The sequence below is a fragment of the Camelus ferus genome, chromosome 20 (assembly GCF_009834535.1).
Source record: "Camelus ferus isolate YT-003-E chromosome 20, BCGSAC_Cfer_1.0, whole genome shotgun sequence".
In the NCBI taxonomy this organism is placed as follows: Eukaryota; Metazoa; Chordata; class Mammalia; order Artiodactyla; family Camelidae; genus Camelus; species Camelus ferus.
This window is the reverse complement of record NC_045715.1, coordinates 39,609,650-39,637,534: the sequence shown is the minus strand read 5'-3', so window position 1 is coordinate 39,637,534 and position 27,885 is coordinate 39,609,650. Positions and strand designations below refer to the sequence as shown.

Below are 27,885 nucleotides of genomic sequence, written 5' to 3'. Positions count from 1 at the left end.
AAGGAAGTAACAGACATTTATATGCAGAGAACTACAAAACACTGACTTAAGGAAATTAAAGATGACTTAAATAAATGGAAAGATACTGCATGTTCTTGGATTAGAAGAATTAGTATTATTAAAATGGCCACACTGTACAAAGCAATCTACAGATTTAATGCAATCACTATCAAATTACCCAGGACATTTCTCACAGAACTTGAACAAATAATTGTAAAATTTATATGGAAACACAAAAGACCCAGAATTACCAAAGCAGTATTGAAGAAAAAGAATGAAGCTGGAGGAATAACTCTCCCAGACTTCAAAAAATACTATAGAGCTACAGTAATCAAAACAGCATGGTATTGGTACAAAAACAGACATATGGACCAATGGAACAGAATAGAGAGCTCAGAAATAAATCCACAAGCTTTTGGCTAATTAATCTTTGACAAAAGAGGCAAGAACATGCAACACGGTAAAGGCAGTCTCTTCAGCAAATGGCGTTGGGAAAAGCTGGACAGCTGTCTGTAAATCAATGAAATTAGACTACACCCTCACACCATACACAAAAATAAACTCAAAATGGATCAAAGACTTAAACATAAGACAAGAAACTATAAACCTATTAGAAGAAAACATAGGAAAAATATTATCTGACATACATCTCAGCAATGTTCTCCTAGGGCAGTCTACCCAGGCAATAGAAATAAAAGCAAAAATAAACAAATGGGACCTAATTAAACTTAAAAGCTTTTGCACAGCAAAGGAAACCATAATCAAAACAAAATGACAACCTACGGGATGGGAGAAAATATTTGCAAAAGATGAGACTGACAAGGGCTTAATCTCCAGAATATATAAACAGCTCATACAACTTAATAACAAAAAAACAAACAACTCAATCAAAAAAAGGGGAGAAGACCTAAACAAGCAACTCTCCAATGAAGACATACAAATGGCCAACAGGCACATGAAAAAATGCTCAATATCGCTAATTATCAGAGAAATGTAAATCAAAACTATAATGAGGAATCACCTCACACCAGTCAGAAGGCCATCATTAAAAAGTCCACAAACGATAACTGCTGGAGAGGCTGTGGAGAAAAAGGAACCCCCCTACACTGCTGGTGGGAATGCAGTTTGCTGTAGCCGTTATGGGAAAAAGTAAGGAAATTCCTCAAAAGACTGAAAATACTCTTACCGTATGACCCAGGAATCCCACACCTGGGCATATATCCAGAGGGAACCTTATTTCAAAAAGACACCTGCACCCCAATGTTCGTAGCAGCACTATTTACAATAGCCAAGACATGGAAACAACCTAAATGTCCATTGACAGATGACTGGATAAAGAAGATGTGGTATATTTATACAATGGAATACTACTCAGCCATAAAAAATGATAAAATGCCATCAGCAGCAACATGGATGGCCCTGGAAAATGTCATTCTAAGTGAAGTAAGTCAGAAAGGAAAAGAAAAATACCATCTGATATCAATTAAAAAAAAAAAGCTATTGCTACATATAGTGAATGTTAATATAAATTCACCTAATTGAAACCATCATAGAATCAAGTGTTTATTTTGAGTGAAAATTATTTTTATCATATACACATCTTAATTTTATATATATATACATATACACATACACACACACACACGCACATATATATTTATTGGGGTATAGTCAGTTTACAATGTTGTGCCAACCTCTGGTGTACAGCACAATTCTTCAGTCATACATGAATATGCATATATTTATTTTCATATTCTTTTTGACCATAAGCTACCACAAGACATTGAATGTACTTCCCTGTGCTGTACAGTATAAACTTGCTCATCCACCTTATACATACCAGTCACTTTTTACTGTAACAGTTTTGTAGTTGTTTATTTGTTTGTTTTTTTGGTTTACTTTTGGAGGGGAGGCAATCAGGTTTGTTTGTTTGTTTATTTATTATTGTCCAATCCGTGTCTTTAAAAAATCCTTCCCATTGTGGGGAGGGTGTAGCTCATGTGGTAGAGCCCAGCGTAGCATGCATGAGGTCCTGGGTTCAATCCCCAGTACCTCCTCTAAAGATAAAGAAACCTATTTATCCCCCTGCCAAAAATAAATAAATAAATAAATAAATAAATAAATAAATAAATAAATAAATAAATAAAGACATAAGGTTAAAAAAAAAAAACTATGAACTCATCTACAATACAGAGACAGACTCTCAGACGTAGTAAACAATCTTATGGTTACTGGGGAAAGGGGGTGGGAGGGAGTAAATTTGGGAGTTTGATATTTACAAATAGCCACTATATATAAAAATAGGTTTTAAAAAAAGTTTCTTTTGTATAGCACAGGGAACTTGTAATAACCTTTAATGAAAAAAATATGAAAACAAATATATGTATGTATGTGTATGGCTGGGACATGGTGCTGTACACCAGAGATTGACACATTGTAATTGACTGTACTTCAATAAAACAAAACGAAACAAAGCAAAACAAAGCAAAAAACCTTCACACTAACAGCAAGAAGTCCAAATCTCTGTTTGCCTATCCTTAACACCTGCAAAATACCTGAGGCTCCTCCAGTAACATCTGTCTTCCTCCTCCCTCTCCAAAATATTTCTGAGAGATTCAAGAAACACATTACACTCCCAACAAATGTGCAAAGCTCCGAGTCACCACCAAGAAGCTCCTTGAGGTCACCTGTACCCCACCCTTGAGGACAGGTGCCACCTGCGCTGCCCCAGCGGCTTCCAATGTGCAAACTTCTCAGGATTAGGACAATGACAACATAACTTTTATCATGAACTGACCCTCAGGTGGACTTCGTTCTACGCACTTTTACGTTATCCTGTCTACACCTCACGCTCATTCAGTGAGGTTGGCACTATCTGTTGGCAGTGCACTGCCTAACGCTGGGGCACCTTCCCCCCAGTGTCACCATGCTGCTCCTACCCCCATTTGTATCAGCACAAAATAGTGAAGACTTCACCAGAGCCCCCGGATGCAGCCAGCGCAGGGCAAGGTTTCAGAACCAGGCGCCGGCCAGGAGGTGTCAGCACCCCCAACACAGAGATGTGTCTCCATGGGCCGCTCACTCCCCAGGGACAAAGCTGCTGAGTGTGCCCAAAGCGCCCTACAGAATTTTGATGGAGAGATCTGAAAAGGTGAGGGGCTTGCTGCAGTGACAGTCTTCCACATAAATGACACTAATGATTAATATTTTTTAAGAAAATAGTGTAAAAACATGGAGTTAACTGCACGGTGGGTGTACTGATTGCAAAGATACCTTAATAAAATAAGTATTACTTACTTCTCTATATAATTCTTTGTGATAGCTCGACTCTCAATGAGTTCTGTACAGATTTTTTTCCAGTTTTCAATATATTCATTTCCAATATGTCTAATAGGAATCAATTATACTGAATTTCTCTCTTAAAGCTTCTCATAAATAAAGGACAAATCTACTAGAAGATCTTGCTTCATGTCCTTGTAGGGGTAGAAAGGCGTTTTCTTTCTAGCTTGGCTTTTTAACTCAACATTTTAATTGGGGTTTTAGTTTTACCAGGGGAGGCCTACAATTTGTCAAAATGCAAGCTCCAGACTGTTCTGTGAATAACTAAATGACAGTTAAGTTTCCTGGATGTCTAGACTGTTTCCTTTTGAACATTGATAACATTATTGGCTGGATAGCATATGAATGACAGGGGAAAAAATAAGGAAAAAAGATAATTTAATTCATATGGTAATGAAAGACCTAAAAATATAATTTATGTAACAGGAAATCTAACTAATTTTATGAACATAACAAAGGTGAACTGAATAATCCCTTATTCTTAACTGACATGCAACACTTAATTTGGATTTTTTCCAAAATTTCCTTCTTTCCTGAAATGAAAAATCTTAGATTTTACTTCTGTCTATTCATACAAGACATGAAATATTTTCACTTGAATGTAATTATTTCAGATAGCTGGTCATAAAACTGTCATACATCTCATGGATAATGTCAATCACACTGTACAAGAAGATAATGAGAATCTGATTTCATTTAGGGAGATTTCTTAATAATACACAAAGTTGTATCTGCAGATCTCTTCTCCTCTAGTCTCCCAATCTTGGTTTTCTTACTGTGAATTTTTGTTTGGCAAAACACACCAAGAATGTACTCCAGGAAGGCTGGAAACATTGGTGATGACACATCGCAGTCAGGAAATACACAGACACATGGACACTAACACAACAAGGGGCACTTTTGAGTCATTCTTTCCTGTCTTCTGCATCTTTCAAACTTTGAATAATTATTACATCACTGGTTCAGTCATAGTTAAATCTGCTAAAATTACAGATTAAGAACACATAGAGTGCCTATGAGAACATCATAGAGTTAGAAAAGTCTCCTGTCTAGGCAATTCGATTTATAAGGACAAAGTCACTGAGGCCTGGTGGTTAAAAGAAAAAAATATATTTAAGGTCATACAACTTGAAATAGGTAGAGGCCAGCCTAGAACCCCCATCTTGGCCTACTTAGCTCTGCAAGAGGTCAAGGAAAAGTGGGGCAGACATCGGTGCCTGGATTACGCCGGCCGCAGTATTTTCACACCCTGCCACGTGTTCCCTTAACCAGCACTGCACAGTGCATCTTCTTCTAGTAAAAACATCTCAAAATCAGGCTAGTTCATAATCAGTCTTTCACCCACAGGTCCTGTGATTTCCCTTCTAGTGCACTGACAATTTCCAGAGCTGCAGACAGAAACTGAAAAGCTCCGTGTCCACACTTAACCTACCACACCTCCAGACTCAGGGTCAACTACGCGGACACACACAGAGGAGCCCTGACAGATGGCCAAAACAGCAACTCCATCTAGGCTTAAAATATCTGAAAACATAGGGGAAGTCATTATATTTTCCAGTCCTACTAATGACAGCCAGCAGTAGTACCCACAGGTTAGAAAGTTACATGGGTTTCAGGTCATTTGAGTTTCTCTTAACGCAAGTATGATTGGCATTCCCTCTTGAGTCAAAGGCTTAACTGTGTGAGGCTTTCCTTCTTGCTCTGATGATCGCAATGACTTCATTCCTCTGGCAGCGAAGGGAGATGGTGCCACTTATGCCTGGAGTAATTAGCTGACCCCCCTCACAGTGGTGATCACTCACCCAGGGTTAGACTTTCAAGTGTATTTGTCAGTCAATCCTTGATATAAATAGCCAGGCCCAGGAAGGGAGAACCCAAAGAGTAGCCAGTCAGGAGTCCTTCTCAAAAAGGATCTTTTTCTTTTTCTTGTTACTATCTCCCTCCCTCAGATATTTTAGTTTCCAGTGGTTCTACTGGCTTACACTTGGGAATTTCAATTTTCAACCCAAGAACGTATAGTTCACTGTAGAATGAAGTGGGCTGATCAAATTCAACCATTTAAAAACGTTTCACTGCATGAATACTTTTGGGAAATAGTTTAGGAGGCTCAATTATTTGTACTCATGTGCTTCTGTAGAAAATGTAGTTTTGGTCAAACTGGCAGAAATAAAAGAGCATTGAACATATTGTTGACTACATACTGTGTTTAGAAAATACCTGTAACTGATGGCTTTGGGAAGGGTCCAATAAAGTATCTGAGTGAGGAGGAAGTACATTTACATATAATTACCTAGAATATGTTTATATTATAATTATGTATATATCTAACAGAGAATGTCTGACCAAGCGCAACATTAAAGTACTTAAGAAAGTACTTAAGGGCCAGCAGAGCATGGGTAATGTTCAGTCAGTGATGTGTGCTGACCAAATGCTCCTGGACACTGAGTAATCCGAAGAGGATCTGGCCATAAATGGCGGCCATAACTGTGTTCTCAGTTGACATACCGTCACCACACCTAAGGCAGTCTTCAACCCCGACATTACATGGATGCAGAGCATGGCCTTCCTTTCTTTTAGTCACTTTTTATTGCTTGAAAGAATATGTACCAATAAGAAATCAAATTCAACAAACCTGAATTTGTGATTCAACAAATCACAACAAGACAATCACAGGAGAAAAAAAAAAAAAAAACTATGGAAACAAATTATCTAGTTTTTTCCTATGAAATAATTTTCATTCTCTAATCTCTTCTCACTTTCTAACACTGATTTATTTTTTTTAACACCTTTATTGTGGTCTGGTTCCTGTACAGTAAACTACACATATTTCAGACATACAATTGGATGAATTTTGATAGATGTGTACAGTGAAACCACCACCACAATCAAGATATCTAACACTTCCATCACTCCCCAAGAAGTGCAAATTTTGAGTTCCCAATTTATCCCTTCCTACCCTCTTTCCCCTCTGGTAACCATAAGTTTGTTCTCTATGTCTGTGAGCCCATTTCTGTTTTTTTAGGTAAGTTCATTTGTGCCCCCCCCCCTTTTTTTTAAGATTCCACGTGTAAGTGCTAACATATGGCACTTTTTATTTCTCTATCTGGCTTACTTCACTTAGAATGATGATCTCCAGGTCCATTCATGTTGCTGCAAATGGCATTATTTTATTCTTTTTTATGGCTGAGTAGTATTCCATTGTATATATATACCACATGATTTATTTTTCATAAGGTACAGCAAATGAACCAAACTAACACAAGAAAGCAAATCCAGCAACAAAGCCTCTCCCTAATCTCCCAGTTTATGGACTACACCTATAAGGGGTTGTGTCTAAAGTCTCATGACAGTGGTGATGCTCATCACCATGCGGAACCTTACAGGAGGATAAAAGCTGTTTGAGACAGAAATTGACTAAATGACAAGGAAGAATGATCCACCAAAGACTAAACATGATACAATTCTGTAACAGGACTAACAAAAGGAATATGTATTATAAAGTTTTAACTATGAACACAACATTTCACAGTTGAAATGAAAATCTGAAATGGAACTTAAAAATTTTCTTCCTCAGTCCTCAAAATTCAAACAAGACTGTTATAAAAGGGAGAAAAAATACCCATTTTTTGTCTCTGAACTCTCTCTTTGATAACTCTAAAATAGAAACTTATAAGAGGAAATGTATAAAAATGTTATATTCTGAGAAATGATATCTATATCTAGCAACGTGAGTGGCACAAATTGAAAAATCACTATCAAATGGGATTTTTTTATCAAAAGAAATATCCATAGAAATCAGTATTGAAATTTCCTTCTTATAATTTTGTGTTCAGAGATCTGGAGCTTAACAGCAATAAACTTAATTTAGAATGGTAATTTTGGATAACAATTTAGATTATAACCTTTTTCCTTCTACAAAGTAAATAAGTGACAAAATAGGAAACTCTTCCCAGGAGGAAGCACGTTCAGAATATTAATTTGATTTGAGTTACATAATTATAGAGGGCAGAGTCATAGCTGCTTTTAATACATCAATTTGCTTCTTATAAATGTGATATTAAAACCTCTCTACTGCAAGTTATGAAAAAGGGTGATTTTATTCCAGTACTTAGTAATCCTAAAAAATGAATCTATCTGAAATTCCAGCACTCAATTCCACTAGAAATATCATAACTACGACAACCGAAAATAAATCCCACTAGAAATCAGCATTTCAATCACTGAAATGTGATTTGCATTAAAATGGATTATTTGTTACTCTCTCTTTCACATAAGTTAGCTTTACTTGTGTCTTCCTCCTGAAAGTTCAGTGGTGTTAGAGATAAAAATTCTTTTCAGTTTAAGAAAGAAGCTATATATAGTTGACATTTAAAAAATATGCTCATGGTCAAAAAGTCTTAACAAATTATATTATTAAATAATCATTTGAGTATACAAATTTAAATGAATTATAACATATGCCTTTTAATCTGTACTATTTAATAAGTAAACTGAGGAATAATGTGAAGATATTTTTAAAATGAGAAAGTTTTTAGGTAATCTCTAATTTAATACTGCATTCTTCTGCTGTCTATTTAATCTTGTGTTCATCAGGCTCTTGGAACCCTGGAAAAGTTTCACTTCTTTCTTCCTGAATATAAAAGTAATACAGTTATAATAATAAAACAACAGTAATAGCTAACACAAATGTTACCATGTGCCAAGTACTTTTCCAAAGGCTTTACAAAGATTAACTCCTTTTATAGTTTCAATACCACTCTGACGTTCATTCTATGATTAATCCCATTTTACAGATGGGGGAACTGATGCATTGAGAGCTATGATGACCTGCCCCAGTTGACAAAGCCATTCAGTGAGGGATCTGGAGTAAGAGGTCAGGTAGTTCAATTCCACAATCTATGCTGACAACATGCTATCAGTGATCCAGACTTTAGCTAATTTTTGTTATCTTTGAAGTTAAATCAAAAATTCAGGGTTGGGCCTTCTTGGCACTGCAGAGTAAATAGGATCTATTTGTCCAACCCTTACATCAAAACCATACCACCTTTATTATTACAGTTTATGTGTCTTGAAATCAGAAAATGTTAGCCTCCTTTCTTCCTAAATATGTTTTGCCTGTTTTAGGTCCTTTGCATTTCCACGTGAATTTCAGACTCAGCTTATCTTTCTCTTCAATGAAAGGATTCTGAGACCTTGACTTGGATTGTGCTGAATCTACAGATCAATTCTGGGGACACTGACATGTTAACAATAGAGACTCTTTTTACCCGCCAGCACAGTAGATTTCTTAATTTATTTATGTTTTCTTTGATTTCTCTCAGCAATGGAATTTTCAATATACAGCTCTTTCAAGATTGTACTGAGATTTAGCCCTAAGTATTTTTCATTTGTGATGCTATTGCAAATAATACAATTTCCTAATTTAATTATCTGAATTGTTTTTTGCAAGAATATAGAAAATGACTTTTGTATAGTATTGTGTATCTTAAAACCTTATTAACTTATGTATTAGTTTTACTTGATTTTAAAAATATCTCAAAAGATTTTCTCAAAGCCAATCATATTGTCTGCGAGTAAAGACTGTTACTTCTTCCCTTCCAATCCGGATGCCTTTAATTCAATAGCCTTGCCCTACTGCATCGGCCAGACAACTCCAAAGCAATGTTGAGTAGAAATGGTGGGAATCACATCCTATTTTGTTCCTAAACTCAGTAGAAAGTATTAAATCTTTCAGGATTAAGTATAATGTTAACTCCAGATTTTAGATAGAAGTCTTTCATAAGGTTGATAATTTTTGCTTCTATTCCAACTTTATGTCTCTTCATTATGAATTTTAAAGTGTGTTTCTTGTAATCATACAATGGGACTTGTGTTTTCACTCAATTTGACAGTCTCTGCTTTTTAATTGGCGTGTTTAGACCATTTACATTATTGTGATATTGATATGGTTAGGTTTAAATCTATCATTGTTTTCTGTTTATCCCATCTTTTATTTGTTCCCTTTTAACTCTTTCTCTTCCTACATTTGGATTAGTTGATTATTTGTTTTTAATTCTATCTCATTTCTTTGGTTGGCTTAATGGCCCTAACAATTTTGTTACTTTTGTGGTTGCTTTGGGTGTACAGTATACATCTTTAATGTATCAGAGTCTACTTTCAAGTTACATTGCACATTCCTTGACTTTTTGAGTATGTCAAACAGTATGTACCACCTACAGTGCTTTGTTTACTAAATCGTTTCATATGATTTCAATGAAACAACTTGTAAACCTTGTTTAAATTTTTCACTCATTCCTTGAAGCTTGAGTGAGTACAACTCAGAAGGGTAATTTATAAAAGACAAAATATCATAAAATTGATTCAGTAGCATACTAAGGGTCATATAATTATATTTTTATTTGGCAAATCTTCTTTATTATACTTCTGAACAAAGGACTGAAAAGCATTATTGAAAGGATCTATCTATCTGTTTCCATATATTTACTCTCTTTTTTAGTCATGGTCTCAACAGCATATATAAAGATGACTATATGAGTGTACTGTAACTTTGGGTAAAGGCAGAGTTACTCATTTACATAGCAGCTGACTGAAATTGGAGGACATGATCGAAAGATTTGGATAATTCTAAATATTAAGATAACTTCACTTTTGTTTTAATCAAATTTAATGGCTATTCACTGTGTACCCTAAGTGGTTACACGTTATCTCCTCCCATAAATTTTCTTTTTAAACTGACAAGTTATTTTTGTTAAACTGCCAGAGGCTATGTCCAGGTAACATATTAGAATTTGTTCTTGGAAAATAATGAATCCCCTGAGCCAATGCTTATTTTAATGTCTGATTTAGAACATTGTTTATAATCATCAATACAACCATTTGCTTATGCTGTCTCTGGCCTTCCTTAATCATATTCTTAGAATGACATTTTGTCCTTCCAACTTGCCCAGGAAAAATCAAAGATATTTTGATAACATTGTGAAATTTGGGTTTATAAATAAAATCATGTGAATATTAAAGGGTTATCTTTCATGTTTACAAACTCCCTCTTTAAAAAAAAAAAAGCTTTACATCATATATTTTCCAGTGACTGCTGAGACTAATTAATTTGTAAAGAAATTTAATGTGTTTTTTTTAACATTAAAGGAGAATATATTGCATTAAGGAAAACAAGAATACGAGAAAAAAGACACAGTTCACCTCAGTATTGCCAACTACTTTAAAATAATCTAATTTGAAACATAATAATGCACCTTGCCAACACTTGAATAAGAGGAATGAGGAAGTTCACTTTGTCTAAGTCATAATTTTGCTGTGAACAATGGTGTCCCACAACTTGTAAGAAAATGAAAGGGAGCACTGAAGAATTTGTAATTTATGCTATACACAGAGAAGGTGTGAGGTTCTCAGTCGACTGTAATAGCACGTCTCTGATGGGAAAATGAGTCATGACCAATAGCAGTCATCTGCTTCACCAACCAAAGTCATACTTACTGAATGTCACCAAAACAACGTCACCCTAAAGGCACCGATGTACTACCCTTTCCTGCTGAAGGTTAGAATGCAGATGTGAACAAGTGAAATTCTAAAATGGATGAACACAGAATACAGTGTAGTTCCTTTAAGAGTCATTTTGGTCCTATTGATTGTACAGAAATAAAATTAGAGCTTATGGGAGGAAAAGGAACATTTTAAGATGGATAAAAGGGAAATAGTAGTAAAGTCTTCTTTTGAAGAGGGGAGGACCCTTGAAGTAAATAGCTAAACGGCAGTTGGAAAAGAAAGAAACACTCTGAGGAAAGCCAGAATTTATTCCTCTGCTTCATCAGTTTTAGAAAAGCTCTCAGAGAGGAGGGCATAGCTCAGTGGTAGAGCGTGTGCTTAGCAAGCACAAGGTCCTGGGTTCAATCCCCAGTACTGCCACTAAAAAAAAAATACATAAATAAGTGAAAAAATCTAATTACTCCCATCCCCCAAAAGCTCTCAGTCAATGTTAAATCAGTGTTAGGGTTTCATCTGGGAAACAGATCACTCAATGAAGCTGGAAAACAAATTTCTCTTCATGAAATGGACATCGTTACTTAGCCGACTGAAGTGGCAATTTCTCATTTTCTAAAGTATCTTCAGGTTTGCCAAAGGCAATAGGCCTGTTTGAGTTAATCAATTTGTCCGCATCAAAACAGTAAAAATACAGGGAGTATGTTTATCTCCCTGTGTTTCAGTTTCTAGGTAATGACAAGCTATCATATTCGTCATTTTACTAAGGGAAGAAAATCTGGGTGAATTATTTGTATGCTATATCGAAAGAAGATTATAAAGAAAATTATTTTTTATATATTTCTTTATTTTCGGTTGTAATTTTTCATTAGAAGTTTTTTTGCCACTGTCTACTTGATCTTAATTAATTTTATTATCTTACTCTTTGGGTTGTTATGTCAGCTTCGAATTTCTGATTCAACAAAAGCAACAATCAAACTTCAACAGAATGGTCACTTCAAGAAATTTCTGGATTCTTACTTCATCAGTGTAATCCTTCTATAGTACGTGCATGACATAAAAATTTGTCCTATAAGAAAATGTTTGCTTTATTGCAGAAGTCAAGTTCTTTGGGGTTTTTTTTTCTTTGTTGTTGTTCTGCTATCTCATCATGCCACATGATAAAACAACAAAAAAATACGTTAATCTAAGAATTGGGCGAAAATATTTGCAAATGATGCCACAGACAAGGGCTTAATTTCCAAAATATATCAACAGCACGTACAACTCAATATAAATGAACAAACAAATAGCCCAATCAAAAAATGGGCAGAAGACGTAACTAGACATTTCTCCAAAAAGACATACAGATGGCCAGCAGGCACATGAAAAGATACTCAGCATTACTAACGATTAGAGAAATGCAAATCAAAACTACAATGAGGTATTGTCCTACACCAGTCAGACTGGCCATCAAGAAAAAGTCTGTAATAAATGCTGGAGAGGGTGTAGAGAAAAGGGAACTTTCCTACACTGTGGGTGGGGATGTAAATTGGTGCAGCCACTATGGTAACCATATGGAAGTTCCTTAAAAAACTAAAAATACAGTTACCAAATGATCCAGCAATCCCACTCCTGGGCATATATCCAAAAAAGATAAAAACTCTAATTTGAAAAAAATACATGCACCTCAATGTTCATAGCAGCACTATTTACAATACCCAAGACATGGAAATAAACTAAATGTCCATTGACAGATGACTGGATAAAGATGATGTGGTGTACACACACACACACACACACACACACACACACACACACACACACACACAGGAGTATTATTCAGTCATAAAAAAGAATAAAATAATGCCATTGGCAGCAACATGGATAGACCTGAAGATTATCATACTAAGTGAGTAAGTCAAAGAAAGACAAATATGATATGATATCACTTATATGTGGGATCTAAAAAATAGTACAAATGAACTTATTTACAATCCAGAAACAGACTCACAGACATAGAAAACACACTTATGGTCCTAAATAAGTAAATATTTGACGGTTTTAAATTCTTAAGAGAAATTATGTCTATTTTAATATATTTACCACTAAAATAACAACAAAGGAAATACATTTATTTCCATAATATTTTGCATCATTGTGTAAACTAAATTTTCATCAGCAATATTTACAATGTGAATGAAGTTGGAGTAATACTACAGTCATAATGAAGTTGAGAATATTTTATATAGTCACTATTTTTTGCATATCTAAGTTCTTAAATTCTCAAAATATAGACATTACTAAAAACAAAGAACAAGAATTTTCCCCTTGGAGTCCACTGTTCTTTAAACACATACCGTTACTTTTTTAGCATCTGTATAGATGTTTGCATCTTCAGTGCAGCAGACCATTATTTTCGAAAGCTTAGTGATCACATACCTGTCTAATTTGTTGAACACACACAACTTACGCAAGAAAACACAAAGATAACTTTGACATACACACAGTTTCAATGAACATATTATCTTAGAGAAAATTAATTATCATTCTTATAAAAATTAAAAACAGAATTTATAATATTTACTTTCCACTCCACCCATGATAACCTCATATAACTCTTAAGTCCCATATACTGCAATGAATATTACTACAGTGGTATGAGTAGTAATTATATAGTATTGACCCGTGACTGTAATGCACAAAGCAACTAGGTCTTACCGTAGAGTTAAAAGCAGGACACCAAAATGAAAATTATTGACAATTTATTAACACTAGTCTTAAACTTTTACTTGGAAAATATGTGTTTTTTTTGGTAGTATCATTTTCCACTCAATTTCCAGCACAGGCAAGGTAGCTGAAGCACAGATTGGAAACTGCTATAAATAATTTTTAAGAAAACTATAAATTATTGTAACTTTGCCATATCTAAACCTATTTAAATTCATAACCTTAAAATTAAAGTGATTCACCATAGATACATGTTGAAGGCAAAATATATTGCTATAGCAATTTAGCAAGATAAAATAATTTATAGATCAATCTTTTAAAACGATATCTCATTCATCTTTAATAATGATATTATACAGTCAAAAAGATTTCGTTTAGTTATTCAAACCCTGTTTATCACCTTCTTGAGTTGTTTATCAAGGAATCTAATTTCTCTGGGCTCAAAAGAACCACTGCTTTGAGTTTTTATTTTTTCATCATTCAGTGTAACTGTATCCCTAAGTTACATATCCCTGTAAATGCTGTCTCCATTGCGGCAATGCAAAATTCCTTGCAACAATAACCCATTAAAGTATATTAAAAGTATTTATCATGAACCTCACGAGAACCAATAATACAACAAACAGAAACCTGGGATACATGATCAGTACAAATAATTCAGAAACTCTTCATTCATCCACATGTAAAGAAAGGCAGAAAAATAATTAAAACTAAATAATAAAATTAAAATTTATTCTACAAAAATCAACGAAGCATTGAAATTTAATCATTTCTATACCTAAAAATCGGAATAAAATCAATCTAACCATGAGCAAATTTCTCTAAATTCGCCAATATTGTCAAATTCATGTACTTGATGAAACTGAGCTTTTAACTTTGATGGGTGCTTGTCCCAGTCTCACATTCTAGGAGACAGTCTGTCAATGGCATATAATCCTTCTAAAATCCTGTGTCAGACATTTTTTCGATTTTACATATTCTTTTCAAATTAAATACTATCAATTTCTTACAAGTTTCCTCTTCCTTTTATACAATGAAATTTCATTTAAAGGTATTGGTGCCTTTCCACCTCTGAGAGGGATATTTTATTACTATTTTTAACCTAGAAATGTATAATTTATATATATATATAATTTATATGTAATTTATATATAATTTATAATCTTAGATTAGGATAAAAAATTTTCTTCTATACATCTACTTTATTTTTGTTAAAAAGCATATCTCTATTTCAGTATGTATTTCTAAAGAACAAAGACTTTAAAAACAAACATAACCCCTACACTACTATCTTCTATAAAATTTGTTAATAAAGCTTATTTTAAAAGTATCAAGTTAGTGTTCATTTATACAACCATAATTTTTTTACACTTTGTTTCTCAGTATGAGGAATGAAATGTGGTGCATGCGTTACAATTGGTCCAAATGTTTCCCAAGTCTCTTTCAATTTCCAGGAAGTCCCTCAAACTCTTTTACTTCCTCACATTTCTCTCTTGTTGGAGATGCCAAGACACTTACCCCCTGTGTTGCGACAGCCCAGATTTTGCTTATGACATCCCTCCTGTGTTGCTTAACATGTTCTTCCCTCTCCTGTAGTTTCCATAAAATATTAAATTACATCCAACGGCTTGATAAAAATCAGCTTCAACTTTCTTAGCAAATGTTTTGCATCAGGTAGCATTGTAAACGTCTATCAGAGAATGAAGAATATTTGATGGATTTCAATTCACTGGAATTATTCCCCTTAAGGACACTCGCATCGTGCAGAGGGAACCATTTCAAGTTGGCTCCGGAGACCCATGGACCTAATCCTAAAGAAAACAGACCTCCTAATTTCCATTATGACAAATGCTTTGAGCTTAAAGTTTATATTTAATTTTTTTATATTTATACTCCACTTTTCTTATATAAATGATAGAATTGTATATTTTTCTTAATGGTGCTTTACCACTTAGCAATATGCCATGGGAATAACTCAATAACTCTATGACATTTGGCCTCTGTAGTAAATTACTTAGAAAGGACTTGAAAATTGACTCTTCTGCCGTCTTGGTTCTAACCAGTTTGTCCTGGTTTCAGTTGCTGCATCATTCCTTCAGTGGTTGTGCCCTGCCCCCTTCCCTCCTTCTCATTACTAATAATTGAAGGCTTTTTGTGTATAGAGTTCCTACAACTGAATAAAAATTCCTGATTTACATTATCTTTCCTTAAGTATCTTATATAAGTTATTTGATTATCTCCAGCAAAAACCATTGCTGAGATAGTCTGATGATGTTTTTTGTCCCCTTGTAAGTTACTTGGTATTTTTGCCTGAATGCTCAAAGACTTTTTTGAAGTTTAATTGTTTTTATTAGAATATGTCTAATACATTATTGTTGATTTTCCTAAAGACATGGTGAGCACTTTCTTTAGTTTCAAATTTTGCTTTTAATTCCAGAAAAACATTTAAAATTGTATTCCATTATGGCTTTTTACTCTGTTCCTTCATTTTTGAGAACTCCTATTGCACATATGGTGGATTTCTTTGCCTGCATTCTATACACATCCTCCTCTCAAATTCTAATCATGTTTCTCCACTTATATTTGAATTTAAGACATTACCATTTGTGTCTAGTTTCATTTTTATTTCTTATTCTTTAGTTCAGAAATTTATTTTTATTCATAATTCTTTCATTAGTCGTGCCACCTTTCTTTATGAATCTCCTTTTCCCCAATTTAATCATTTTGAGGTTTTCTATTTCTGAGTTACTTCAATACTTTTTTCTTTTTTTTACCTTGCCATTAAATATGAGATTCCATGTTTCTTCTGTGCACATCTTTCTGCTTTTATTTTCGTTCTGAAGCTTCATCTTTTCCTTAAAATATCTTCCTATGAAATTCAGCCAAAATCCTTTTCTGTTACTCATTTTTAAGTGAAATGAAACTTTCTTTACTTTTTAGCAAGGGGGTGTAAGCACCATGAATCCCTCTTTCGTTACTCTTCCAAAGGGATGAAAAATACAGCCTCTTGGTGGGGAGGGTAGAGCTCAGTGGGTGATCACATGCTTAGCATGCACAAGGTCCTGGTTCCATCGCCAGTGCCTCCATTAAAAAGCAAAACTAAAAATAAATAAATAAATAGACCCTATGACCTCCCTCCCTCCCAAAAATAAATGCAATTTAAAAAAAATACAGCTTCTTACTGTCTGAGGTATGTCTTCTCCCTCAACGGCCCATTTAATTTAAATATGCCACTTATTTTGCCCCTATTTTTTTCTCCGTGGCTCAGTTTGGGGCTGTTCTCAGAAGTTTCTTTCATTGTCTAGCTCTGTGGTAGAATTTCAAGAGTTCAGAGACTTAGACTTTTCCAGGATCTTCAAATCTTGAGTTGGATCCAGTGGTTTCACCCACAAATTGAGGAATAAAATCACTGCTCAGTTTCAGCTTCTATTCTTACATTTACCTGAAAAAAATACTGTTATTCAGGGATTTTCCTGTTCATGTGCCATCAGATACCACGTTTCCTTTTCTTCTGCTTTTCCCCTACAAATGTTGGTGGCACAAGGTTCTTGTAGCTTCCACTGGTTTATCCCCACACACTTGCTCTTTGGGTCTGTGAAAGATACCTGTCACCTGGTCTGGGTATAGATATTGATTTGTTTGTGAGTAGTTTGGTTTTTCTATCTTATTGGTACTGTTTTTATTCATTTTCTCTTTAAAGATGTTACTTATATCTTTTAATATCCATATACCTCAAGGAGAATTTAAACTTTAAGTAGTGTGTATTTTTGTCTTCTTTTAAACTTAACTGCTGAATGACCAGCTCATATGAAAAGTCTTTCCATATCAGAAGTACTTAATACGTGTGTGTATGTGTGTGTGGTGTGTGTGTGTTTAAATGAAAATAAAGCAGTGAATAGTCTAGAATACCAGATACCACAGAAAGGTCTAGTACACTAGAGCTTAAGAAATAATTCTCCTTTTGGAAATAAGTAGCCCACTGAATACTTCTTTTTCTCTTGTAATGTAAGTGGAGTGAGGACCCAAAACTGACTGCCAGGGTTTATACAGGAAGAATGAGTTGAAGAACATTATTAAGTTCATAAAACCAAAGGAAAAATGCAGCTTGTACTTTTATTGCCACCGATTTTCAATAAGAACCTACCTAAGATCAAGTGCAACTATGACTGTCAATGTAATATATATTTTATTTTTTAATGCTACGTACAAAACTGCAAATTTCAAACTAAACTGGGCTGAGCATGGCAAAACCTGGACAAGACTTAAGGCTATTTTTAATTCTTCTCTGAACAGGGAACTTCAATGAAAATATTTGAGAACCCAATACCTTAAAATTTCATCTGTACGTATGTGGACAGATCTGACCCTTCATTGATTGTGTGGTTAACCTGGAAATGAACTGTATGCTTTATGTGCTCTGTGTCCTTACTGACATCGTAACTGTGCTAGTCTTCTGTTGACTATATGATTAGTTGTGCAGTGTAAAAATCCATGTTTACTCTAAAACCACTAATTTTCATAAATGCTTATATTCACCCTATATCTTTAGTCAAAACTCCCAGTTATATATTTTTAACATTTTTTTTTTTTTTACTATCAGAGCATGTTTCCATGTGGGTGTGTGCATGTAATATCAAACTAATTAATGCTTATTGGCAACATGTTTTCTTAAAGGCATCAGCAAATAACCTGCTGAAATAAATTAATATTTAACTCTCAACTAATCAGTTTGACAGATGTGAAAATTCACTTGTCACCACACAGGGCAATCCACAAGACCCTTTACCTTAGGGTATTAACAACATGTCTTCGAGATAACTAAGATTGAAAAGTGATGTTTTTTTCTTTTCCTTTTGTGCCTTGAAGTTACCTTCTCTGACCTACAACTAGAATTCTGTTAAAATACTTGGACAAATGATAAAACTGTAACTTTTTTTTGCACATACGTATCTGGCAAATTATATCTTCAAACCAAGGAGTTAGACAATCATCAAAATTTAAGCATAGTCACAAATTATAATCTAATTTCACTAAGTATGGGTTATAGTCCCCCTTCTTTTTGAAATAGTATATAATAACCAGCTATAATTTTGATAGCACATAATTTAATAACATTAAAAATATAAAGATACATGACCAAATTTTAGTAACAGATGCAATAAAATATTAGGGATAGCAATAATACTTATTTTCCAACGTTGATATGATAACTGGAATGTATTATGTGACATTTGGGGAAGAGGAGGCGTTTTTGTTGCTCTTTTGTAACATGTATAGTACTGAAGAAACCTTCCAAATAACTTTTAAGATATGCCCAATTTATCTAACATCCTTCTCTGAATCTGTTTCACAAAGTGTATCAAATATTTTCTAGTCAAATAAACTATCATTGACTATGTTCTCCAAAACTGTGAATAAATAACATTATAAGGAAACACAACTAGATTTAGAAATTAACTTGTAATGCGCATGCAATATGCCAGGGAGGACAAACAGTCCCCAGATTCACAATCTAAATCCATCTGTCCTCCATCAGAAACAAGAGCTGAGTGGTTAATCTGTGTATCACCACTAATACAGTCCAAGAGAAAGATCAGAAATCGAAGCAGAAAAGGTAAAACAGGAGTATGACATATTAACAGACTTGTGGACTTTCATAATAAATCAGTTTCTGGGACTTTCCCAAATAAAGCCATTATATGAAATATTAAACTAACAGACCGCAATGCCATAGATAAGGTTCTATTAATATTATACACAGATTTCACATTGTTGCTTATTTTAAGTGAATATGCATATGTAGATATAAAATACTTCCATAAGAAGTAAAATTCTTTGAGTGAGAGAGAAAAACATATTATCTTCTGAAATAAATCCTCCACGTTCCATTAGAGGAAAAGACTCCTTGGAGTCTCCACAAGAAGATATGCATTGAACTTAATAACTAGAGTTTAATTTACGGTAGAGGAGAAAAAAAGAAGGCAGTATTTTGGGGGAACAGCCACATGAGATCTACCACTAAACTGTCAGAGCCGAGAAATGAGGAATGTGTTTACCATCAGATGGGAGGGAGGAGAGAGGACTTTCTGTATCACCACTTTGGGGCACCAGCAATAAAACAAGGATGCTGCAACATCTGTTCAAAGTCTGATGTTAATTCTTTGGTGCGTATTCCCTGAGAACAGTATAATTTTCTAAAGCATCAACCCTAGAGGGTGCAATTCTTCAGAGAAGGTTACATTTTCCTCTCAGTTACCGAGTTTGGAAAATGCCACTGCTAATTACCTGGAAATATTAGACACTCCATGAATCAATTTGGTAGGACCATCTAAAATGATGCAGGTGGTTTCATTTATCTAACAAATCTAATCTGTCCGACTGGGGAATCAGAATCTTCAGTCTGCTTCGGAACTTTGGGGTCCTAATTTAGGAGCATTGCTGGAAAAGTATTCTCTCAAACCTTAGTTTAAAAATGAAATGAGTCTTTCATCAAAATAATAGATTAACATCTATTAATATCAAATAAACCACACCAAAAATCAGAAAGTAAATATATAACCAACGCATTAGGAGTACTTCTTTCTAACTTTCTTAAAAAATGTATTATCCTCTGACAAATGTACTGCATTAATGAAAAAAGATGATGTAAATGTCTTGTGCTTTAACTTTTGGTGAATAATTCCCAAATTCTCTATTGTGAAGTTATATAGCCATACAAGGACTTATATATACAACTTCATAGCAGCCTTATTTATAATATCCCATCTAAGTTACCATCAATAAAAGAATGGATAAACAAATTGTGACGTAGTCACACAATGGAAAACTTCTCAGTGATGTAAAAGAACAAACTATCGATACATGCAGCAACATGGATAATCCTCAGAAAGCATTATTTTAAATGGAAGAATACAGGAACAAGGCTATGTATTGTATAAATCAATTGATGAAATTATAGAAAAGGCTAACAGAGAGCAGATCAGTGGTAACCAGAGACCAGGGGGCAGTGGGCCCCCCCAAATTCTTGGTGTGACAAAAATGGTCTTTATCTTGACTGCGATGATGCAAGCACGACTACATATATGCTTGCACGCCTAAAAGCGGTAGATTTCCGTGCTTGTAAGTTACATCCTGATAAAAATGAGACACAAAATACGAAAGAAAGAAAATTAAGAAAGACTGGGAGAAACATTCAAAATGCTTTAGAAGTGCCAAATGATAGAAATAAAATATTTTTAAGACACGTAAAACATAAAAAGGGAGGAGAAAAAAAGCGAAAACAGCAAGCCTACTATTGAGAAAGAGACAGCAGCAAAAGAGGGAATTAGAAGCTTAGAAATGTCAACATTAAAACTTTGGGAGACATTCCGAGTTCTCCTACTCAAATTATACACCTGCGGTTTAGAGGCGCTGCACCTGGTATAAACCACTGGGAAGAATACTGGCACACCAGTTTGCAATCTGTCTCAAAATTCTGACCTCACAAAGCAAAAACAATTAAACATTACTGTTTTTCAAATTAAAACAAATATTCAGTTTGAGCAAAACATATACAAAACAGTACATATTTTTATTCCTTTTTTTTTAGGTTTTTTTTTTTTTTTGGGAGGGTAATTAGGTTTACTTATCTTTAGTTTTTTTAATTTGTTTTTTTTTAGTGGAGGTACTGGGGATTGAACCCAGGACCTTGTGCATGCTAAGCGCACGAAGCTATACCTTCCCCTCCAAAACAGTACATATTTTTGCAGATAACATTTTAAAATATATTTATAAGGAGTCTAAGTGATTTGTGATATTTAAATATTAAGAAAAAAAGTTGCATGAAAGCACTTCCTGTGTTGGTATTTGGAACGCTTATCCTGTAACTGGCTTGAGTGCTGGTGACAGAGAACGTCTCATGAATGCATCCCTGAAAGCGTATAAAACACTGTCTGGGCTGCAAAACGTCAATAGTGTAATCGACTGTGTTCAGAGCAAAATATTGTGAAACAAAACTCTTATTTTACAGCAAAGACAAGAAAAATGTAAACATACGAAGTTTTCTCTGCCCTTTGGCCACATCTCTGCCCCCGCTGTGCCCTGAACATCTGCGCTGAACACCAACCAAGCCTCCCCCGTGGGCAGAAATACCTACTCAACCTTAAAGAGCAACATTGTCCTTGCACCACGACAACTCCTTACAGGTAACATTCCTTCTTGAGACTGTAAGGGGTCACATGACCTACCACAATGATGCTTAGAGCTGAATTGTGGAAACTGTCAATAATATGTCATTTACTGCATAGCCCTCTATCTCAAAAACTTGTATCACTGTGTTTTTGACTTCTATCTAATGAGCAGAACAGTATCTCTGAGCTTTCTGAGAGGCAATTCCCAAGTCATAAACCTCAATTTGGCCCAAATAAAAATTCCCACTTCTTTCTTAGATAGGCTGATTGATTTTATTCTGCACTGACAATGTATATAATTTCATGTGTGTCCTGCGCATTTCATTTTCCTTGGTCTTTTTAACATTTAAAAATACATTTATAAGGAGTCTAGGTGATTTGTGATATTTATATATTAAGAAAAAAGTTGCATGAAAGCATTTCCTGTGTTGGTATTTGGAATCCTTATCCTGTAACTGGCTTGAGTGCTGGTGACCGAGAATGTCTCGTGAATGCATCCCTGAAGCGTATAAAACACTGTGCGTGAACCAACACACACAGGAAACAAAAGTGAACTCAGAAACGTTATTCCGAGGAGCTGCTGACTTCTTTGTCTTTCCCTGGGCTCTATTTAGCATCGCTGACTCCAGGCAGATAGCAGAGTTCTCTACATTTTATCAAGGGTTGTCAAGAGCTCAAACGAATTTTCTAGGATTCATGACAACTCTACTCAGCTAAGGAATTAGATATTTATGACTGATAAAATGACTATTCAATTTCTGAATGACTAATTCAAAAACTAATAAGGAGAAAGAATGCCAAGTCAACCAAACATCACTGCAACTAACGGAATTCGGGACCTGAATTAGTGCTGATGTGCACTCTAGTTGAGTACAGGGTTTCTCTCTTCAGCGTTTCCCACTCCGGGTCCATTATCCTCTTAATTGTATCTCCAAATGCCCCAAGCTGTGCTAGAACAGTGTCCAAGTTTCTCTTCAAAGAACATGGCTTATATCGGGGTCAAGTTTCAACAACTTAAAACAAACATTTAAGGGGGAGGGTAGAGTGCATGCTTAGCATGCTTGAGGGTTCTGGGTTCAATCCCCAGTACCTCCTCTAAAAATAAATAAATAAACCTAATTACCTCCCCCTCCAAAATAAGCAAGCAAACAAACAAAAATAAAACAAACATTTAACAGCATCTCTCTGAAAACACACAAATAACAACCACCACCTTTTCATCAAAGGCTTTTCCAAGAGAATAAATACCATTATTATTTGACTCTTTTGATAGCAGTTACCTCTTCATTTGACATTCAAATTACTAACGATTTTTTTTTAAAAAAAGTATTATGTCTTACAATGAGTAAAATAAAGCTATTTAGAAAATTTTTCTTTCTAATATTTTATTAGAGTAATGATATATTCATATGGGTCAACTACTTTGGTTACTAGGTATATGGGCAAAGCAAAGTGAGAAAATAAAGCAAATACTGATATTTAAAATATATTTATATATATAAACAAAAAGACTAATTTACCCATTTCTTACCATCTACTGAGATAAGACCACTAAATATATATGTAGCACTAAATGGATAAAATATACTGATAGTATATAAGTGGAAACCATTACACTGCATCACCTTAGGATTCTGCTTAGATATTCTTCTCTAAGTACAAGAAATTGGTTAAAAAAAAGAAACAATGTCAATGGGCACAAATATTGTCAATAATCATAATGATGGATGCCTTGTATAACTTGGTTCCATATCTAAATCCCACCGTTTATAAGAAATGACTTAATAAAGCATGAAACTCAGTTAATGCTCTCAGCACACAAATGCCATATGGTCCTTTTCTTGGCTGAGACAAATCTTCAAGATTCAACTTGGTCAAAAGAGAGAGGCTAAGAAAGAACGCTGTTCCAGGCTTGGGCCAGGGCAGTGCTTGCAGTGTGGTGCAATTTACTTCCCCTTCTGGGAAACTTCTAGCATCCCTGATAAAATGCCAGAGCAGTCTGTCAGGTTGTAATAAAATTAAGAAGCCTTACAGAGAAATTAGAATTACCTACTCAATTAACCTTGAGTTTTATGACATTAAACCAGATATTCAAAGGTATGAAGATCTTAAACCAGCTTTATGGCTAGCCTGATACTTTTTAACCAGAACATTCTGCTTTTGTGCCTGGTCCTTCATAAAATGCCCCTACCAAGAAGATATGTTTAAACTGCCTTCCTTGGAAGCTATTTCCTTTACTGGTAACTTTAAGATAAAGCACTGACACATGTTTTAATCATCTGATTTAAGAATACACTTGAACAAATTCAAAATAAGTCACAAGTAAAAACAAAGAAACAAAACAAACAAACCTCCAGAAATTATCAAACTCTATACTAATTGCCATGAGAGGGCAGTAGAAACACAAGAAGAGAATAAACCCAGTATCTGGAAAAAGGCTAACAATGTTGAAAACCATTTATTTTACATATAAAGGAGGAGGGCTGTGTTCTGGTTATCTGGTGTTGCATAGCTAATCATGCCAGCCTGAGTTGCCTGAAATAACCACCGTTTTATTATTACGCGTGGACCTACCGGTGGGGGATTTAGACGCAGCACAGTGAGGATAAGTTGTACCTGCTCCCCGAGTCTGGGGTTGCAGACAGGAGGCCTCAAGCATCCAGTGATCGCCGATCCTGGCGAGCTCTTTACGCACACGCGCAGCGCCTGGACGAGGAGTCCGGGAGGCCGGGCTCCACTGGGACTTCCCACTGGTACCCGCACAGCCTTCTGCCTGTAACTCCGGCTTCCTCGCAGGAGGCGGACTCAGGATTGCTAGGCTCCTTGCAGGGCAGCGGAGACTTCCCAGAGGTGATGTTCTTGCCAGTGAGGCAGACAGTGCACTTTATTTCCCAGCCCACCCTCAGAAGCTGGGAAGGAACCCTCCCCTGCCGTCTGTTACAGCAGGTCCTCAAACTGTCCAGATTCCTGGGGGAGACAATTAGACCCCATTCGTCTCAAAAAAAAAAAAAAAAAAAAAAGTCAAAGACTTCGCAGCCATCTTCAAGCTGCCACAGAGTGTGGAATTTTAAATGTTCCCTTTCTATATTGATTATATCTCATTTGAATCTTGGTTGTACGATTTTGAGGTGGACAAGTACAGCCCAAGATGAAAAGAGAGGCCCTTCCTCAATAGCAAAAAAGATATACATCATTATAATTCTGGTTTATAAGACGAGAAGTGTCTAGAAATTTCTCTGTCTGCATACAGTCTACTTTTTAATAGCTTAATAAATTAAAAAAATTCCCACATCATGGGTTAAGAGATTTTGATTCCCTCATTTCACTCCTCGTGGGAAATAAGGCTGTAGTCCAAGTGACAAGGGACAATGCAGGGAAAACTATTGCACTAATAACGTTAAAATATATTTTTGTATATAATCCTTGGTTTATGGCTGAGACACTACGTCCTTGAAAGTTTTCAAACAGCAGGTCTTAATTACATAAATGATAAAATAAATCTATAAAATAAATTTTTTTGAGCTGTGAATAATGTTGGACTATGTTAAAATAATACATAAGGATTTAAAATAACAAATATCTATAACATAAACCATCACCACATCATGCTGTCATTCCAGAATGCCACCTGCCATGTCAGTAAACAAAGACTGTGGAAGCCACCAAGCCATCAACTACTGCAGCCGTCCCCAGTGGTGCCCCCGAGGGGACTTAGGATGGAGAGAAGCAGCATGCTGGTCCTGGATAGTTAAGGTGCACATCAAAGTGATAATTTCAACAAGCCTAGACCCTCCCATCTTCCCACACACAGCAAAGCGCTAAATTCACTCGAGATGCCTGGTTTTCTTAATGAACAGTAATCTTTTGACATTCCAGCCACCTGGTTTTGCTGGAAAAATCTCCTGTGTCCTGTCTCCTCCTTTACCGCTAAAGAAGAGTTACTCAGAGATACGTGAGAGGCTGACTCCCGGGCTTACGTCCTGTTTGTCTGCTGAATAAAATATAATTCTTGACTAACTGCCTATGCTGGGCAATAGCTTTTTCAGTCCATACCAGCTTATGAAGAGTAGAACCTGGATAGATTTATGCCTAAGGTCAGAGCACAGTCTGTCATAAGTAGCAGACAATATTTATACATAAAAGGGTTGAAAATGCTAATATGAAAAAAAGATTTCTCACTCACATCATGATATATTTCACTCCTTAACTCAAATCTAACTATTTTAATTGGTGGGTCACTTGGAGTCCAAATTAGGCTGAAATAACCTTGCTTTGGTTCACCATTAAAACACAGGTTTCATTGTGTTCTCACAAAATAAATGTTTGTAATGCAGTGGTCCTTATCGCATATGCCACTGTTTGCGGGGGGGGGGGGGGGGCTTTTAGTCTGGCACCCTAACTTCTCAGGATTCACATCAGAGAAACAGAAATGCAGCGAATAAATAAAAATAAAATCCTACCTCTCTCTAATTTATGATACAGTCCCTGTGAGTCACAAACTCAAGTGATATTTAAGCAAAGTATTATGCTGATTCCTCTGTCTCTGGAAGGGAAGATGGGATGGAGGTTCTTTTCCATAGAAGGGAGCTTGAGGAAGAAATATTGTTGATCTACTGTGCAGTTTACAAGGGACAGAGCTAAAATGAAAGTCGGAGTTGTCTGGGCTCTTGATTTTGTGGGATTACAAATCGCTTTGTTGTTGGGGCTATTACAGAGTTGAAAGAGGAGTTTATGTAACCAACCCCGGCCTGACTGACAAGCAGCGCGCACGGCCTCACCCCTTCAGGCCTAGGGGAGGCTACCTTGCTGTTTGATGTGTGGCGCAGCCCGGAAGCCAAGCGAGGGATGGATGCTGGGCACGGGGTTCACACCCACACTGCCCGCCAGGCAGGCGGCAACGCTTTGAAGGTTTTAGTTGATTTTATTGTTGATGAAAATCAATCTTGCCGTGAAATCAGAAAGGACTTACTAAAGTGGCCGTCACCAAATACAGAAGATAGATTGTAAGAGAGAAACGGCTCCTGGTATCAGCGCATCAAGGAGAGACAGGCTTGCCCTGAGGACTCTCATACGTTCTCAAATAGAACATGTCTAACAGCGCCTCACTTCAAAAATATAACCACCAGCACGTTGCAAGGCCCCATCCCATAATCTCAACCAAGCTCACAAATAGAAATGCCAACATAGCTTTCATTACAACATACTTTAGTGGCAACCTGGCCGGCCATTTGTGATTTCCACTTAAGGACAATGGGTACACAGGCAAGAAATTTGCTTTCCTGCTTTTCTGTCATTTCCTCACGTATCGGATGTTTCCAGGCTTTGACTTTCTCTAACCTCTCCAACCATTTTTCTTGCAGAACATGTTGGTCCCTCACTCTTTTCAAAGATAAGCCTTCAGAACCACTGCCTTGTCTGTTTCCCCTCACCAATCTCTGCCATCAGCAACACTAAAAATAGTGGCACCCTCTCTGAAGCTCCACGTTACCCGTGAAGATTGCTCAGAAGCAACTGCCGGTGAGGCCGGCAGCTGCGTGATTCCTGACAGCTGGCTGCCCATGTGGTGCATGAAGGACTTAGCCTTTCAAGAAATTTCTGAGCTGCAGTTAATTTCCTAAAGTATTTCGAAATATTGCAAACACGCTGTGTATTTCACTTTCTGGATTTCTCTAGGAATGCCTTTTATCCTCACAATTGAAAAGTGAGCTTCTGTTGTAATAGCCTTTAATGAACAAGAATATGAAAACAAATCTATGTATGTCTATGCAAGACTGGGACGTTACACTGTGCACAAGAAACTGACACATTGTAATTGACTAGACTTCAATTTAAACAAAAAAAGCTGTTTAAGGGGAAAAATTTTTAAAAAGAAAACAAAAAATAACAAGAAAAAATATAGACGAGACATCAGAAAGTGTCATAAAGTAGTCCCAGAGGGTAAAAATCATAGGAAATTACTGGAGAAGAGTTCAAGCGTGCCTGTAAATGTGGCCATTGGTGTCACAGGTAACTCTGTGTGTGTGTTAAGCATCAGATTCAAAGTTCATACCTTCGCTTTATCTCTCATTGATCCTTTGCCCAGGATAGACATTTTAGCACCTGTTTCTTCCTGTAGCCTCTTCAAGGAGTTTCCTCTTGGTCCAAGCAATTTCCCCACAAAATTGAACTAGGAAAC

The 27,885-nt window shown here is 35.7% G+C and overlaps 1 protein-coding gene across 2 annotated transcripts in view; it reads right to left on the bottom strand.

Moving 5' to 3' along the window:
- The window catches only part of KHDRBS2 (KH RNA binding domain containing, signal transduction associated 2), a 507,201-nt gene that overhangs the window by 298,807 nt on the left and 180,509 nt on the right, over positions 1-27,885 (bottom strand). For both annotated transcript variants that reach the window (XM_032463333.1, XM_006187704.2), the window contains exon 3: positions 27,760-27,876. In XM_032463333.1, coding sequence (XP_032319224.1) covers positions 27,760-27,876 — 117 coding nt within the window. The remainder of the gene's footprint in view (positions 1-27,759; positions 27,877-27,885) is intronic.